At 39.5% G+C, this 19,660-nt stretch overlaps 1 protein-coding gene across 1 annotated transcript; it reads left to right on the top strand.

Moving 5' to 3' along the window:
• Positions 1–32: 32 nt before the first annotated feature.
• Positions 33–18,979, top strand: LOC137290317 (ATP-dependent RNA helicase DDX24-like). The gene is made up of 18 exons (XM_067821139.1): positions 33–215; positions 2,729–3,068; positions 3,297–3,380; positions 3,724–3,872; positions 4,051–4,132; positions 6,368–6,624; positions 6,830–7,015; positions 7,381–7,491; positions 8,212–8,330; positions 9,408–9,538; positions 9,706–9,824; positions 10,121–10,298; positions 15,611–15,714; positions 16,198–16,315; positions 16,977–17,073; positions 17,682–17,759; positions 18,133–18,299; positions 18,704–18,979. Exons 1-18 carry the CDS (start codon positions 69–71, stop codon positions 18,865–18,867), a joined length of 2,631 nt encoding a protein of 876 aa, XP_067677240.1. The 5' UTR covers positions 33–68; the 3' UTR covers positions 18,868–18,979.
• The last annotated feature ends 681 nt before the right edge of the window (positions 18,980–19,660 follow it).

The raw sequence follows: 19,660 nt of genomic DNA, 5'->3' as shown, positions 1-19,660 counted from the left end.
GCACTTAGTGCGGGAACTGGACGGTGTTTGACAGATATTATTGATGCTGTCGTGAGATTAAAAAGAAAATGGCGACTCTGAAACACGTGAAAACTAAATCTAAGTGGGAAAAGGTCGAAAAAAACCCTGCGCTATTTTCAAACAAGGATTTTGAAAGTTTGATATCTATCGAGGAACTTAAAGACTATGAGCTCGTGGATGCTAATGCTGGACAGGTCAGTACAATCATATATTTCCTTCAGTTACTTTAGTCGTCCGGTTTTCGTTCGTTCCAAGACAGACCAATGTGATACAGTTACAATAGAAGTGGGAGCCACTATAGGATATATTCTGCACCCAGGTGGCAGGAACACGACGTTTAGCTTGCTGAACTAGGGAAGGTGGAAATATTCTATGTTAAAAGAGGTGGGTACGGGTGGAACTCTTTCTGAAAGGCTAACCGGGACCCTAACACCAACTCTAAAACCCTGAAGCTCTAACTTAACCCTGAGTATTATTAAACTAGTCACAAAATAAGATGGCGAACATATTCTATAACCGCACCCACATGCGGCTATAGTCCCTGGTCCAGAGCCAGAGTGCTGTATAAATTCTTTCGATCTAGAAATCCTTAAAAGAAACGTGCACATATTTACAACAACATATACTATAAAGTATGTAGATAAACCGATTGTCATCTAAAAGTCTTAGTCACAGACTTAGTAGTCTTCATTTAAAGGTCGCATCCAACGTAAAATACAACTTTGCAGATTTTTATACCTTTCGGTCTGCAGTTACTGAAACACATCATCAAAAATGCCAATTCAACCTATAAAGTTGAAAAAAAAGCCTGCGAAATCGGAGTTCAAATGATTAATTAAATTTCCCCCAGCTGTGGGGGAAAAAGTGGTTTCAACAGCTGTGCTGCGCTGCGCCCATAACGCATGCGCAGTGAATAGGTTCGTGGAGCTTGAAATAATATGCATGCCCGGAGTATGAGGTTGTGAGCAGTAGTCTAATCTTGGTTGTGTACACAAACAAGTAAATAATCTGCTCGTTACATAGAAAATACTTGATGATTGTGATAAGCAGCCTCTGTCACAGAGAAAGCTCAATGTCTGGTTTATTGACACCTATATGTCTGCCTGTTTGTCTGCTAAAGACAATATGCAATGCACAGTTTCTATCATTGACCACATGCAATTTAAACTTAACACCTATCAGGCTGTACGCCATAAACAAAGTGAATTGATTTATGACTCGTGCACCCGAGTCCTGTCTCTTCCACATTATGTAATTAGGCATGTGTGATACTTGCACACGACATGCTTTTATGTCTGTAGGTTGCAAAGAAAGTACATGTACATCCATTTTTCTCGAAAGACTGGATCTAATGGAAACAGATGCAAACTCTTGTATTCGAACACAAATTCAGAGAACATGTATTTACAAAACCCAACATCTCTACATACGTTCTTTATGGATAACAACTTGTGAGTGTATATGATTTTGATTGACAACAGTATATGAATACATACTGAAACGACACATCAAGTACAATAAAAGAAGTTGTTATCTATAAAGAATTTTACTTTCTTGTGACTCGCCATACTTCTAAAATTCCCATCAAACAGATCATCTTTTTGAACACACTATGAGCCCTTGGTGTATCAGGAAATGAACCAGCCAATCGAAACTCATTACTTTTGAGTGCACATCCACCTGCTATGACTGGGTTCTGTCTCCCGAGGGCTTCGTTTCGGGGGAAGTAAGCCCAAATACAAAATATTGCACTTTTGAATCGCGATTGTATGGTTATAATTTTGTTTATTTGGTTTTTTTTACAAGCGGCAATGTATATTGTATGTCTTGAAAAAGTGATAATTGTGTTTTAATTATGTTTGATTTTTTGGATGCATGTGAACTTTAACAGAGCACTTAACTAAATTCTTGGAAAACTCGATCCCAGTAGTTATCGCTATATCTCATAAATAAATCTCACATGAGGTCGTGTGGCAGTGCTTTTGATGTATACACACTCCTACTCCTTACTGAAAAACTTCCACAGTAGAAGTTAGAACCGATTTATCACAGGTATCAATCACAGGTATCATGATATTACAAAATGTCAAATATAAGAGGTTTGGAAAGTACCAACCATTCTCACATTTTGTGAACTGTTTGTCAGATGATGAACACTCAGTTATTATAAACTAATCATCTTTGCATAATGATGCACTGTGCACTTTAACTCACTAAATTATCCACAAAGCAAGTGATACAAATAGATAATGAAAAATGTATGATCATTGCAAATGGTATTGGTATGACCAGAAATTTAGTCATCAGTTGAATCTTGTCAATATTTTATAGATGAATTAAATGATGGTTGAAGATGCAAAGTGTAGTTGTACAAATTTTAGTGCTTTTTGTAATTTGTTTATCTTTATTTCCTTTGTTTATGTCCACAAACCAGGATGCATGGGAGTGTATTTGCATGTATCCAGCAATCCCACAGTTTACACTTCATACATCCAGTGACAAGTGACAAAAATGTTGCCTAAGATATGGATGAATAATATTTTTGAAAAGACAGGTGTGTCTTAACAAGTCTTTACCAAGTAATGAATATGTATCCATTTCCCAATTTGGATTCCTGTTTCTATAGTGAAATACAGGATCCTTTCAGCAGGAGGCAATTTTGGCAAGTTTGTTGCACAACAGATTCCCATTTGTTTTCTAATTCTAGACAGAGGATGATGATGTGTCACAAACAACAGCAGAAGTGGACAGAAGAAACAAAACAAAGAAAAGGAAGAAAAAGAAGAAAAAGCAAGAGACACCTGCATCAGAGACTCTTCCAGCGCAGTCTAAGCAGGAGGTATCGGAAGTTATGAGTGTGGAAAATCCCAAAAAGGCAAAGAAAACAAAAAAGAAGAAACTGCTAAAGAAAGATGACCAAAAGAAAGGACAGACTTTGAAGAGGAAGCATGGAAAGATGTTGATGGTTGACAGCCAGGATATAGTTGACTTGAATGAGAATGACGAAACATCATCAGATGCCAAATCAAAGGAAAGAGTTGAGAAAGGTATCCATTCTTTCGTGAGGAAGCTACAGAATTGCTAACTCCTGTAGTATGTACTGTTCAGCAGAATTTGTGAGTAGCATGTGTCAGTAACGTGTGGGTTGTCAAGGATTTATTTGAGATATGAAACGAAAAGACCTTGAATTGTAAGTTTGGGAGATTATAGTTATTTGCTGAGCCTGTGTTTTTGCCAAAACATGATGTAAGTTTATTAATGTTCTTATTCAACAGACCTTGGAGAAGAACCAAAGCCAAAGAAGGCAAAGACAAAAGGAGAGAAACTGACGAATCACCCAAGTCCCCCTGTCTCAGCAGGTACAGTGTTAATCAATGTTTAGGTATCATCCAACATTATCATTGGGTTTTTATTCTCAATCAGCAGTGTATATTATATGTCATGAATAAGTGATAATTGTGTTTTAATTATGTTTGGTTGGTTGGTTGCATATCTGTTATTTCTGAATATCCCTTACCAGTTTTAGCACACATTTCATGAACAAACCTCTCATTTGATGCATCAGTGTGGAGGACCAGAATTAGAGAGAGGTTCACTCTGTTTATTCGACAAGCATTGTCTGTTAGCTAACCAATATGTGATGTATCAAGGTGTTTTTAAGATCTATGGGCAAAATAGATATCCTGTCAATGTTTTCACCAGACATGCGTGCTTGGAAGGACCTGTTTGTGCCGAACCAAGTCCTGAAAGCTCTAGAACACCAAGGATTTACATCTCCTACCTCCATACAGGCACTGACACTGCCATCAGCCATTAGGGACAGAATGGACATTGTTGGTGCCGCAGAAACGGTCAGCTAAAAAAATTTTTTTTCCATATAGATTTAAATGTGAAGTCCACCTTTGCCTTTGAATTTTTCAGCTGAAATTTATAATTTTTAAATGTGTAAATCTGTTTTTTTAACGAACATGATAAGGTATTTGTTTTTCTCTGTGAGTTGTTTGTGACCAAAGTTACATGTATGTTCAGGGAAGTGGGAAAACACTGGCTTTTGGCATCCCATTGCTCCACCACATCTTACAATATGAAGAACGCAAACAGCAACAACAAGGTTAGTAGTCACTGTTATGTCACTGCCATGTAGATCTTTGATCAGGTACGAACTTTGATCAGCTTCTTAAAGTTGTGTGAAGATTTTAGAGAAGGACAAAAGTGTGTATCTTTAAACAAGTGGATATGGAGCATTGTCATAAAATCATGTTCAGCATATTGTTATGTCCACCAAGCCAGGATGTCACAAATCATTTGTTAACACTCTGCCAGGAAGTCAACCTTTCATTGATACTCTGGGGCACCAATTATTTCTTCATTAATTCAGACCAGTTGTACTCCTTGTTTTAAGGATACGCTGGTTTGATTTGGAGCACCTTTAGAATTCAGCACCACAATCTCTCGTGAGGACGTTCTCAGCCGTAGGTCACATGTCACTGAGACAGGCAACCAGTGTGTGAGAACCAGTCGGACGCAAAGCCGCGTCCTTCAGATTGTTTGCCCAAGAGCTAACCTAACTGAGCTACGTCCATATTGTTGCACAGTGTGCAAATTTAACTAATCATGCCTGTGACGTCACGTACATGAACAGAAACAGTCACTAACGTTGCGGACAATTACTAAGGTCATGGCTAGATTTGGTGTCTTGTGCTTTCAATCCACTGACAGTTGCTGAATGGCCCCAATACCATTTGGCACAATCGTCCTATTCTGTAATCTATAAGATACCATGTTGTGTGGAATGAGCCGATATGGTTCAAACTGAAGACAGTTGTTGACGTCAGACGTCGATTTCACTGTGCATACATCAATGACGTGCTTGTATAAATATCATTGGGTGCTTTCGTGACAGAAAAGTGTTGTACGGAACCCAGTAAGGATAATGTAGATCAGGCTAAGTAATGAGTGAGACATGGGCATGTCTTGCAGTTCAGTGTCAGCATGAGGATGAGTTAGACTTGGAATCATTACTGAAAATATGTAGATCTAGAGGTGAAAGTGGCTGGAGCGCAAGTTACCGATTTCATTAGCCCCAAATTTTTACATTAAAACATTTCATCGTTATTTAACTTTTGACGTTTTTGGTCTCTCGTTTTTCTGAGGACAAAGTATAAAAATGTAAAAGGAAAACAAATGCAACCACCTACTATATTGATATATTGGATTAGGTCCCTTACCCTAACCCTAACTCCTAACCCTAATCCTTAACGCTAACCCTAAACCTAAACCTAAACCTAAACCTAAACCTAAACCTAAACCTAAAACCTTGAAATAATTCTAATAAATAAAATACATTGACTGAACCGGCACGAACATGGCTGACGTGTCCAGTGTAATGCATTCTTACCGCTTCGAAAAATACATACTATTAAACTCCATTTAAGTGCAATGATGCAAATTACTGAATGACAAAGATATATGTGTATATTAGTTTACATTTATAATTCATTTGATCCAAAAAATTACTTTTGAAATGGAAATATAAAATATATTTAGATTATTAAAATTGACCATAATTGTGAATTATAGAATATGGCAAAATGTGACCAGTGTAAAACATTCGTCCTAAATTTAAAAAATACAAAATATATAAATACACAAAATATAACACCTTGGCACCTCTTAATACAAAGAAATATGAGCATATTGGTCAGAAAAAAAAAAGTATTTGAAACTGGTGCTTGCGAAAAATTGCGCATCAACAGGTGAACTACTACAGGAAACTCACAACATTGTTGGGTTTCTGCAATGACATGGCTAGCAGAGATGAAACATCAGTGAGCGGAGCTTATACGCACTCACTGAGCTTGACGGCCTTGTTGCCATGCCAGCATCATAGGGCATTGTTTCAAGAACATGCTTTTGAACAAAATCACCCGCAAGTACGTAAAATGACGCATACTTTAAAGTTTGTGGTGCTGTATTCTAAAGGTAGGCTTTGTATTTTATCAATAATAAGAAAAAAATCCAAAAAAAGTTTCCCTGGTCAAAAAATAAAATCCTAATATAAATATGGTATGGAGAGAAATACTCATGAAATCAGTGTGAATCTTAAACTCACTCAACTTAGTTTTTTACACAAACCAAAAGAGTTTACATGGAAACTTATGTGGGATTTTGCTGGTGATTTTAGAAAAAAAAATCTTTCTGAAGAAAAAAGCTGTAAAACAAGAAATAAAGTCTGGCCTTACACAAATTGTCATATTGTGTAAACAGTTTGCTGTGCTCTTTCATAAAGATACTCATAAAGGAAAATGTGAAAAGAATGGAAATAATGCTTTTACATCATTTGAAGGTGTTGAGGAGGTGATGGAAGATGGTGATGGAACAAATTCTTCATCTGATGATAGTGAGGCTGATGTGACAGTTCAGGCAGATATGGATGAAGATGATGACAATGAGGAAGAGGAGGGAAAGGAAGAGGAGGAGCAGGATGATAAAGATGGAAATGAAGGAAGTGACAGTGGTGTTCAAGAAGACCTTGACCTTTCTGATGATGAAGATGGTGATCATGATCTACCTCCTGATGAAGAAGATATACTTGAACTTGAAGTAAGTCAATTTTTGCTTTAAATTGATGATGAGTGATTGTATTCATTGTTGAAACATTCCTGCTTATCGGAATGTATGACTAGAATAAATTGTTTTGCATTTCCTTCGCTAAAGGCATTCATTTAAAGTTGTTCTATGTTAATACGTAGCCAAAACTTTTCTGGCTGTTGTTAAAAAATAATGCTTTTCCATGTTTGTATTGTAGGATGATGAGACTGGTTGTGTGAGAGTGGTCAATGACATTGAATTTAATATGGCTGACCTTGAGAAGGTAAAGGCCACCTTGACAGGAAGCAAGCCTCTGATAGCATTAATACTGGAGCCAACACGAGAGTTGGCCATGCAGGTGAAGAACCACTTGATGGCGGCAGCCAAGTACACAAATATCAAGGTATGTATACCAAGATAGAAGATGGCTTGAGATCTTCAGGATCTGTGGACGACTGGAAAGATTTTGCTTATTTTTTTCAGGTTAATGATGGAATTACGTTTACCAGTCATGTGATAATTTAGGGATCCTATTGAGTGTGCAAGGTGGTGATGTCACATAGTAGTTATGGTGATGCCTTGGTCAAAAGCATGCAAAAAAACTCACTGCACTTTTTCTTGAAGGCAGACTTGGACTTAACTTGAAAGCAATGTTTTTGAATCCATACATTATGGTTGTCATCAACACACGATTTGCTAACTGTAACCAAAATGTCATTGTAATGATAGTAATCTGCTGATGAAGTGATTGTGAATTATCTCCCTTAGATTGCAACGGTTGTTGGTGGAATGGCTGCCCAGAAACAACAGCGAGTGCTCAAGCAGTGCCCAGAGATCGTCATAGCAACACCAGGACGGTTGTGGGAACTCATACAACAGGTAAGCTGTCAAACAGTGTTGAAGGAATTTACAATCCCAGTCATATTTATGTACGCTAGCAGAAGGTCGCGTCAGCTAAACAGTGAACATCCATTCAAATGTGAGATGACCAAACAGATTTTACCAATCAAACAGTAGATACTCTTTAGGGTTTGGAGGAACTTACAAAATTATTTGGATTTTCTCTTCCCTGGTCACTGACACTGATCTCTCAACAAATTTTCGCATGATGAGGTCCTACAATTTTGACAAAAACACTATTTTCATCAACTGTTTACTCACTGTTGTGAATAATGGTGTCCTCCATGTGTTCACTCGGAAGCAATCATATGGAAAATAGTATTCAGAATGGTTCGAGTATAAATGGTTCCACAGCAAAAGTTCAAACTGTATGTGCGAATGTTTACTTTCACAATTTGGTCAGGTGTCTTCTGATTGGTCAGTTCAAACAGTTAGCTGATGCAACCTTCTTCTAGGGTTTGTTAGACTCAGTATAGCAGTGTAACAAATAATACTGACCCTAAGTTTACTTACACTGGTCTTTCACTATATGCTGTAAGGTAAAGCTGGATGTTTTTCAGTCCAGTATGTAGTTTGAAACGCTGCTAGAGCTAATTTTGAGCACATGAAAACCTCATTAGATTTTTTAAGCAGAGATTCAGACAAAATGTTCTGAGCATTTATCAAACATTATGTAAGAGTTGTCTCCCTTGGCTTCAGGGGGATCCTCACCTGACTAAGGTGACCGGTATTCACAAGTTGGTGATTGACGAGGCTGACCGCATGGTGGAGAAAGGTCATTTTGAAGAGTTGACCCACCTCTTGGAAATGATAAATGTGTGAGTGAAGACTGTCAAACCTCAAGAGATATTGTGGACTTCTCAATCAGGAAAAGATTTTCCTGCTAATTTAGTGCGATGACTGATAGCGCTGGTATTGGCATACAACCTGCAATACGATACGTCACAGTACTAAAATTTTAGCAGTGCCGATATATTGCCAAAGTATTGTACACTGAAGCTGTGATAAGAGTGAGTGAGTGAGTGAGTTTAGTTTTACGTCGCACTTAGCAATATTCCAGCTATATGGCGACGGTCTGTAAATAATCGAGTCTGGACCAGACAATCCAGTGATCAACAACATGAGCATCGATCTGCGCAATTGGGAACCGATGAGATGTGTCAACCAAGTCAGCTAGCCTGACCACCCGATCCCGTTAGTCGCCTCTTACGACAAGCATAGTCACCTTTTATGGCAAGCATGGGTTGCTGAAGGCCTATTCTACCCCGGGACCTTCACGGGTCCTGTGATAAGATGTGAATTCCCATGCAAGGATGGCGATTCAATACATATTCGATACTAAAATCTCTAAATCCAGCTATAAAGAAACGTATCATCAAAATAAAACCACTTTAGTTTAAAACACATTATTTCATCAAATTCTGACATTTTTTTTCAGTGTTCATTCAGAAATGAGATAATTAAATTTATATATGAATATGAATATGACTTTATGTATGTGAATTAAATGTGAGCGCTATGTTTGACAGTTCCTACCACAGGAATTTCCAAGAAACGTATGATGGGAAAATAAGGATGCATATGTTTTAATCATCAATCAAAAGTAGGTCTATCTTGACAGATGTCGCAATTCAAGAATATTCTCAGTAAAACATCGATGTATCATGGCCCATTTAAAGTATCATATTGGAATATATGACAATGTAAAACTTTGTATCGATTCACTGTATCAGCGGCCCATGGACTGATGCATCGATGTGTATCCATGAATTGTCACGCTACTAATGACTGATATGACTTGTATTGGAGTCACCACATTTGTGATATTGGTCTGATCATCACATTTTTAGCAACATATCTTATCTTTTCTCATGTGAATCAAATTCTTCTTTTAGAGATGAGAACCGGAAGCGTCTCCGCCAGACATTTGTGTTTTCTGCCACCCTGACCATGCTCCACAGTGGACCCCAGAGACGACTCAAGAAGAAGAAGAAGAAGGAAAAAATGGACACCAAGAAAAAATTAGGTGAGCATGTTCATGATTTTCTTGTCTCAAACTGAGAAACCACAAACTGTTCACAACATTAATCGTGTGACTGGTTGGTTCAGATTATTTACAAAGTGGAACATTATTGTTATGCAGCAAACAAAGATAGGTTAGAGTATTATTCATGTGAAGCTGTTGACCAACAGAGCTGCTGATGAGCACCATTGGTATCAAGGACCGCCCCAAGATTATCGATCTGACCACCAGAACAGGGACTGCGGAGACTCTGACTGAAGCTAGGATCAACTGTACAGTAGACGAGAAGGTGAGATTTGTTTCCAGTCAACAGAGAAGTGATATTGGCTTGCATCAATCTGGAGTTGTATTGAAATTCATACTGTTGTCTTGTAGATGCAGTGATGTCATTCATGACTACAGGCAGAATGACAGACACGCATACTTCTAACCTCTTTCTGTGACCAGGGCAGATTGTGAGGACCTGATGTAGCAGATTACACTAGAGCTTCTTACAATGGTGTTACAATGTTAGTGCTGTATAGAAATTGAATGCATGATATATGCATGGGAGTGTATCTCACACCCTTGTCTCTCTGTAACCAGGACCTGTATCTTTACTACTTCCTGAAGCAATACCCTGGTCGGACTCTGGTATTCACCAACAGCAAGGACTGTATCCGCCGTCTCATGTCCATCTTCACGCTGCTCAAGTGCTGCCCTCTACCTCTCCACTCAGACATGCATCAGCGTCAGAGGCTGAAGAACCTGGATAGGTTTTCAGGTGTGTGGACAGAAGCTTTACTGAGTAATAGACTGCTAAAAGTACTTCAGTTTTATTGAAAAAAATGGGGAAAAAATAAGAGTTTAGGCAGTTATGCAGTATTTCTGGAGGAATGTTTTCATCTTCATGTGTTGCTGTCATGAATGATCTGTGGGAAACAAATAGATAGTACAACATCCAAGTAAATCATCAGCCATGCTACTGCTTTTCAGCATGACCAGTTTGAATAGTCATGATGATTATGCGGCACCTTTGTAACACGTGACTGGTTGACAATGTGACTATACTTACAGCATGACCAGTTTGAATAGTCATGATGATTATGCGGCACCTTTGTAACACGTGACTGGTTGACAATGTGACTATACTTACAGCATGACCAGTTTGAATAGTCATGATTATGCGGCACCTTTGTAACACGTGACTGGTTGACAATGTGACTATACTTACAGCATGACCAGTTTGAATAGTCATGATGATTATGCGGCACCTTTGTAACACGTGACTGGTTGACAATGTGACTATACTTACAGCATGACCAGTTTGAATAGTCATGATGATTATGCGGCACCTTTGTAACACGTGACTGGTTGACAATGTGACTATACTTACAGCATGACCAGTTTGAATAGTCATGATGATTATGCGGCACCTATGTAACACGTGACTGGTTGACAATGTGACTATACTTACAGCATGACCAGTTTGAATAGTCATGATGATTATGCGGCACCTATGTAACACGTGACTGGTTGACAATGTGACTATACTTACAGCATGACCAGTTTGAATAGTCATGATGATTATGCGGCACCTTTGTAACACGTGACTGGTTGACAATGTGACTATACTTACAGCATGACCAGTTTGAATAGTCATGATGATTATGCGGCACCTATGTAGCACGTGACTGGTTGACAATGTGACTATACTTACAGCATGACCAGTTTGAATAGTCATGATGATTATGCGGCACCTATGTAGCACGTGACTGGTTGACAATGTGACTGTACTTACAGCATGACCAGTTTGAATAGTCATGATGATTATGCGGCACCTATGTAGCACGTGACTGGTTGACAATGTGACTATACTTACAGCATGACCAGTTTGAATAGTCATGATGATTATGCGGCACCTATGTAGCACGTGACTGGCTGACAATGTGACTGTACTTACAGCATGACCAGTTTGAATAGTCATGATGATTATGCGGCACCTATGTAACACGTGACTGGTTGACAATGTGACTATACTTACAGCATGACCAGTTTGAATAGTCATGATGATTATGCAGCACCTATGTAACACGTGACTGGTTGACAATGTGACTATACTTACAGCATGACCAGTTTGAATAGTCATGATGATTATGCGGCACCTATGTAACACGTGACTGGTTGACAATGTGACTATACTTACAGCATGACCAGTTTGAATAGTCATGATGATTATGCGGCACCTATGTAACACGTGACTGGTTGACAATGTGACTATACTTACAGCATGACCAGTTTGAATAGTCATGATGATTATGCGGCACCTATGTAGCACGTGACTGGTTGACAATGTGACTATACTTACAGCATGACCAGTTTGAATAGTCAGGATGATTATGCGGCACCTTTGTAACACGTGACTGGTTGACAATGTGACTATACTTACAGCATGACCAGTTTGAATAGTCAGGATGATTATGCGGCACCTATGTAGCACGTGACTGGTTGACAATGTGACTATACTTACAGCATGACCAGTTTGAATAGTCATGATGATTATGCGGCACCTTTGTAACTTGTGACTGGTTGACAATGTGACTATACTTAGAGCATGACCAGTTTGAATAGTCATGATGATTATGCGGCACCTTTGTAACACATGACTGGTTGACAATGTGACTATACTTACAGCATGACCAGTTTGAATAGTCATGATGATTATGCGGCACCTTTGTAACACATGACTGGTTGACAATGTGACTATACTTACAGCATGACCAGTTTGAATAGTCATGATGATTATGCGGCACCTTTGTAACACGTGACTGGTTGACAATGTGACTCTACTTACAGCATGACCAGTTTGAATAGTCATGATGATTATGCAGCACCTATGTAACACGTGACTGGTTGACAATGTGACTATACTTACAGCATGACCAGTTTGAATAGTCATGATGATTATGCGGCACCTTTGTAACACGTGACTGGTTGACAATGTGACTATACTTACAGCATGACCAGTTTGAATAGTCATGATGATTATGCGGCACCTTTGTAACACGTGACTGGTTGACAATGTGACTATACTTACAGCATGACCAGTTTGAATAGTCATGATGATTATGCAGCACCTATGTAGCACGTGACTGGTTGACAATGTGACTATACTTACAGCATGACCAGTTTGAATAGTCATGATGATTATGCGGCACCTTTGTAACACGTGACTGGTTGACAATGTGACTATACTTAGAGCATGACCAGTTTGAATAGTCATGATGATTATGCGGCACCTATGTAACACGTGACTGGTTGACAATGTGACTGTACTTACAGCATGACCAGTTTGAATAGTCATGATGATTATGCGGCACCTATGTAACACGTGACTGGTTGACAATGTGACTATACTTACAGCATGACCAGTTTGAATAGTCATGATGATTATGCGGCACCTATGTAACACGTGACTGGTTGACAATGTGACTATACTTACAGCATGACCAGTTTGAATAGTCATGATGATTATGCGGCACCTATGTAACACGTGACTGGTTGACAATGTGACTATACTTACAGCATGACCAGTTTGAATAGTCATGATGATTATGCAGCACCTATGTAACACGTGACTGGTTGACAATGTGACTGTACTTACAGCATGACCAGTTTGAATAGTCATGATGATTATGCGGCACCTATGTAACACGTGACTGGTTGACAATGTGACTATACTTACAGCATCACCAGTTTGAATAGTCATGATGATTATGCGGCACCTATGTAACACGTGACTGGTTGACAATGTGACTATACTTACAGCATGACCAGTTTGAATAGTCATGATGATTATGCGGCACCTATGTAACACGTGACTGGTTGACAATGTGACTATACTTACAGCATGACCAGTTTGAATAGTCATGATGATTATGCGGCACCTATGTAGCACGTGACTGGTTGACAATGTGACTATACTTACAGCATGACCAGTTTGAATAGTCATGATGATTATGCGGCACCTATGTAACACGTGACTGGTTGACAATCTGACTGTACTTACAGCATGACCAGTTTGAATAGTCATGATGATTATGCGGCACCTTTGTAACACGTGACTGGTTGACAATGTGACTATACTTACAGCATGACCAGTTTGAATAGTCATGATGATTATGCGGCACCTATGTAACACGTGACTGGTTGACAATGTGACTATACTTACAGCATGACCAGTTTGAATAGTCATGATGATTATGCGGCACCTATGTAACACGTGACTGGTTGACAATGTGACTATACTTACAGCATGACCAGTTTGAATAGTCATGATGATTATGCAGCACCTATGTAACACGTGACTGGTTGACAATGTGACTATACTTACAGCATGACCAGTTTGAATAGTCATGATGATTATGCGGCACCTATGTAGCACGTGACTGGTTGACAATGTGACTATACTTACAGCATGACCAGTTTGAATAGTCATGATGATTATGCGGCACCTATGTAACACGTGACTGGTTGACAATGTGACTGTACTTACAGCATGACCAGTTTGAATAGTCATGATGATTATGCGGCACCTTTGTAACACGTGACTGGTTGACAATGTGACTATACTTACAGCATGACCAGTTTGAATAGTCATGATGATTATGCAGCACCTATGTAACACGTGACTGGTTGACAATGTGACTATACTTACAGCATGACCAGTTTGAATAGTCATGATGATTATGCGGCACCTATGTAACACGTGACTGGTTGACAATGTGACTATACTTACAGCATGACCAGTTTGAATAGTCATGATGATTATGCGGCACCTTTGTAACACGTGACTGGTTGACAATGTGACTATACTTACAGCATGACCAGTTTGAATAGTCATGATGATTATGCGGCACCTATGTAACACGTGACTGGTTGACAATGTGACTATACTTACAGCATGACCAGTTTGAATAGTCATGATGATTATGCAGCACCTATGTAACACGTGACTGGTTGACAATGTGACTATACTTACAGCATGACCAGTTTGAATAGTCATGATGATTATGCGGCACCTATGTAACACGTGACTGGTTGACAATGTGACTATACTTACAGCATGACCAGTTTGAATAGTCATGATGATTATGCGGCACCTATGTAACACGTGACTGGTTGACAATGTGACTATACTTACAGCATGACCAGTTTGAATAGTCATGATGATTATGCGGCACCTTTGTAACTTGTGACTGGTTGACAATGTGACTATACTTAGAGCATGACCAGTTTGAATAGTCATGATGATTATGCGGCACCTTTGTAACACGTGACTGGTTGACAATGTGACTATACTTACAGCATGACCAGTTTGAATAGTCATGATGATTATGCGGCACCTTTGTAACTTGTGACTGGTTGACAATGTGACTATACTTACAGCATGACCAGTTTGAATAGTCATGATGATTATGCGGCACCTTTGTAACTTGTGACTGGTTGACAATGTGACTATACTTAGAGCATGACCAGTTTGAATAGTCATGATGATTATGCGGCACCTATGTAACACGTGACTGGTTGACAATGTGACTATACTTACATCATGACCAGTTTGAATAGTCATGATGATTATGCGGCACCTATGTAACACGTGACTGGTTGACAATGTGACTATACTTAGAGCATGACCAGTTTGAATAGTCATGATGATTATGCGGCACCTTTGTAACTCGTGACTGGTTGACAATGTGACTATACTTACATCATGACCAGTTTGAATAGTCATGATGATTATGCGGCACCTATGTAACACGTGACTGGTTGACAGTGTGACTATACTTACAGCATGACCAGTTTGAATAGTCATGATGATTATGCGGCACCTATGTAACACGTGACTGGTTGACAATGTGACTATACTTACAGCATGACCAGTTTGAATAGTCATGATGATTATGCGGCACCTATGTAACACGTGACTGGTTGACAATGTGACTATACTTACAGCATGACCAGTTTGAATAGTCATGATGATTATGCGGCACCTATGTAACACGTGACTGGTTGACAATGTGACTATACTTACAGCCAACGCTGATGGATTGTTGATAGCTTCTGATGTAGCAGCCCGGGGCCTGGACATTCCCAATGTACAACACGTGATCCATTTCCAGGTGCCGCGCACTGTAGAGGTACAGTAACTGTTCGTATCTCACATGCAATAAGTCTGGAGTGGGTGGTTGGGTGGATATCTCAGACAACTCTGCAGGAAGTAATTCTGATATGTTTGAAAATATTTCCTGGTATGTTTTGTGTTTTCAGAATTAATGGTGCATGATGTTTTACTGTACTGATTAGGACCTCCATTCATTGTACATGTGGGGCGTTATGGTGGCCTAGTGGTTGAAGCATTTCCTCGTCACACTGAAGACTCGGGTTTGATTCCCCACATGGCTACAGTGTGTGATGTCCATTTCTGGTGTCTCCCATTGTGATATTGCTGGAATATTGCAATAGTGGCAGGAAACCCAACTCACTCGGTCATTGACTTAATACACATACATGTCTGTTCAAGTGACGCCATGTCCACATATATCCTTATCTCTGTCATCTGGAATGACAAGGTACAGGTATATTTTTTCATCCTCTCATCTGTTGTATCCTCCATCCCACAGAACTACGTACACCGCAGTGGCCGTACAGCCCGTGCCATGAAAGAGGGACTGAGTGTGATGCTTGTTGGCCCCGAGGATGTGCGTAACTACAGGAAGATCATACAGTCCCTCAACAGAAGTGAGTGAAAATATTTGGAAGAAAGGTCACTGCACTTCCTCTTTGACATGTGTGTCTTGTTTCATATGAAATTATGTGTAGATAGAAACTTTCACGACTTGTGACTGGTCCCTGACTATTGAGCCCAAGGGTTGTTGTAAACAAAAGATCAAATAGATTCATGCATTAACTAAGATATCTGTTATGCCTTATCTAGGAAAATCCCTAGTGTCGTATCTAGGGTATCTCCTGTACCATATCTAGGACAACTGTGGTTCCAATTTCTAGGACATTCCTGATGTCATGACTAGAACTTGCTTGATGATATATGTAGGATTCCTCAATATCTCAGATAGGATGTCTCTGTGTTATGGCAACAGTTTCCTTGTGCGACTGCTAGACATATATAATGTCTCTGCCTATGTGATAAGTAGGCTTTGCTAATGCAACAAGAAGTCACTGGATTCACTCCTACTATATGCCAACACTTAAGGAACACAAACGTAAACTGTAGGGAAATCATTGCAAATGGACTTTTTGAAACAAAAGGACAGTCTGCTTATTTAAGGTAGTTCTATGTTTGATCACTCTTCAGTTGATACGGTCATTGTGTGTGAGTTGTTGCTTATTAATGAGGGCTCTCTGTGGCATGGGAGGTAATTGCTGTATGTCTCTACTTCAGATGAGGACCTGCCCCTGTTTCCCGTTGAGTTCCACACTATCGCCTCTGTGAAAAATGTCATGTCACTGGCACGGCAGATAGACACTGAGGACCACAGGTGGGCTGTAACCTGCACAGCACTGCATGACATTGCATGACATAGCATAACACAACATAGCATGACAGCTTAAACAGCACTGTATGACACAGCATAACAAAACATAGCATAACACTGCACTGCATGACACAGCATAACACAGCACTGCGTGACAGCATAACACATAGCATGAGACAGCATAACACAGCATTGCATGACACAGCACTGCACGACTTAGCATAACACAGCACTGCATGACAGAGTTTAACACAGCACTGCTTGAGACTGCATAGCATGACACAGTGTAACACAGCACTACCAGACACACCAAAAGACACCATTACACAGCACAGCATACACACCCTAGCAAAGAAACATTGTACTCTTTTATTCCCTTGCAAAACGTTCACTTTCTTGTTTAACTTTACTTAATATTTGTGTCATTTGTTCATCCAATTCACTCCCAAGGAAGTTAATGCTATGTGTCATTGAGATTGACATCCAGTGATCGAGGGATAAAATACCAGTGCACTGAGCAAGCACTCTTTGTGTGTATATGTGGGCTATATAAAAATCCCTTAATGATATTCCTCAGTTGTGTTAAGAGTAGTGTGTATTCTGTGATTCAGATTCAAAAAGAAGAAGCGGAAGAATGATTGGTTTATGAAGGCAGCAGAGGAGATTGACATGATGTTGGATGAGCGAACGTATCCTTGTGTGGCAGCTGTCAAAGAAAATTCTATGCTATAAGTTACTTCTGCTGGTTGTTAGAAGCCAGGTGGTCTGTCATGTCAGTCATGACTCATTGTCCATTATTTCAGTCACTAAACACTAGTGGTCCAAACTTCACCCTTTAAAGATCACCATTTTTGATTGCAAGACAACCTACAAGTAATGCTGGTCTGTGACTGTAAACTCCTGACAGAATGTGAATTGCTTTAGAAATATACAGGTTTTACTCTCTTGACTTGTACAGGTATAAGTTAGCTATTTGAGATGCAGTGAGTTTGGAGAAACTTTAATGTGTGTGTTATATGCTTCAAACCTATGGGGTGGAAATGTCCTTGACCTTTGACCTAGTCTTGAGGACCCAAGTGACTCGATAGAGCAGCAGAAACACAAACAGAAGCAGCAGATGATGAAGGCCCAGCTGGATGCCATGGTGAAACGACCGCTCACTCAGAAGCTGTTCTCAGGGAAATACCCTACCAAGATGGGCAGGCTGTTAGCACCAGAACCGCCACAGGGTGAGCTGCCATGGTAACGCTAATGATGAAGATGAGAGAGTGAGTGGGTGAGTTTAGTTTTACGCCGCACTCAGCAATATTCCAGCTATATGGCAGCGGTCTGTAAATATTCGAGTCTGGATCAGACAATCCAGTGACCAACAACATGAGCATCAATCTGCGGAGTTGGGAACCAATGACATGTATCAACCAAGTCAGCAAACCTGACCACCCGATCCCGTTAGTCGCCTCTTACGACAAGCATAGTCAGAAGAGGAGAGAACTACTACTGAAAGGTGTGAGCTCTGATATCAGCACAGTTCTACACTTGGCGGAGTTCAAAATTATAAAACTAGACAACAGTTAAGGACCTCCCCATCTCTTCATATTACATTTGAAACAATTTCATATCTTTATTGTTCCAGATAATGATGCCATCCTTAAGATGAAGCGTGATGAGCCGTCCCAGAGGGAGATGATGCAGTACGTGGCAGCACATCCCAAGGTCATCAAGAAAAAACGAGAGAACAGAAAGACTAGGAAGAATGAAAAGAGGAAGAAAAAAAAGATGAAAATGATGACAGGATAAATTAAATCTGAACTTCAGTGTAGAAATGTATTATGTCTGTGTTTGACATGATGTACATATATTGTGACATGTTGGGGTTTTTTATGTACAAATACAACACTATATCTGCATACATGTTTGTTGAGACTGCTGTTTTCCTTCATGAATCTGTCAATGGATGGTAGACCAAACCTTGTGCCAATTTGGCCATCGTATCAGTTACCAGAACAAGTATTGCTTGGACCTTGGAGACATGACCCCGAGCCTTGAAGCACCTCACATATGGATGTATTACTTGAAACCCCTGCTCAACAGGTACAGCATGGTGTGACCCCATGTAGTGGACAGAGCTTGACTCTTTCTTCATGATCTTAAACATCATGTCGTCTCACATCCCTCTCAGCAGATAAAGCTCAATCGTAGCATGAAGTCATGTGCTGTTCAAATCACTGGGATTATGTGGGATATGGGCATGTATTATTTGCACATATCAAAATGTGTGAAGTTTTAAAAAATTCTTCTTAGGAGGCACTGGATACAAGGGTTAACATTGTAAGGTGCAGCCATAAGAACTTTTATTTAGTGTTCAAGGAATTATTATGTCGCTAGTACATATGTACATCTTATCTATTTGAAATGCATATCCATTTGTGGTGAGTTTGGACAAACTTTAATGCAACTTTAAAAAGAAGCACCACAATTTTGTAAATCAGACAGTTGAATCTTCCAGTTTTTACAGTAAATAACACCTCGGTTTAATCCCATCTTGTTGGATACAAAACCACATCTGTAATGACTGGAATTGTCTTTGATT

Source organism: Haliotis asinina, chromosome 7, assembly GCF_037392515.1.
Source record: "Haliotis asinina isolate JCU_RB_2024 chromosome 7, JCU_Hal_asi_v2, whole genome shotgun sequence".
NCBI classification, from domain to species: Eukaryota; Metazoa; Mollusca; class Gastropoda; order Lepetellida; family Haliotidae; genus Haliotis; species Haliotis asinina.
Note: the sequence above shows the minus strand (reverse complement) of the source record. Positions and strands in the feature narration are given on the sequence as shown.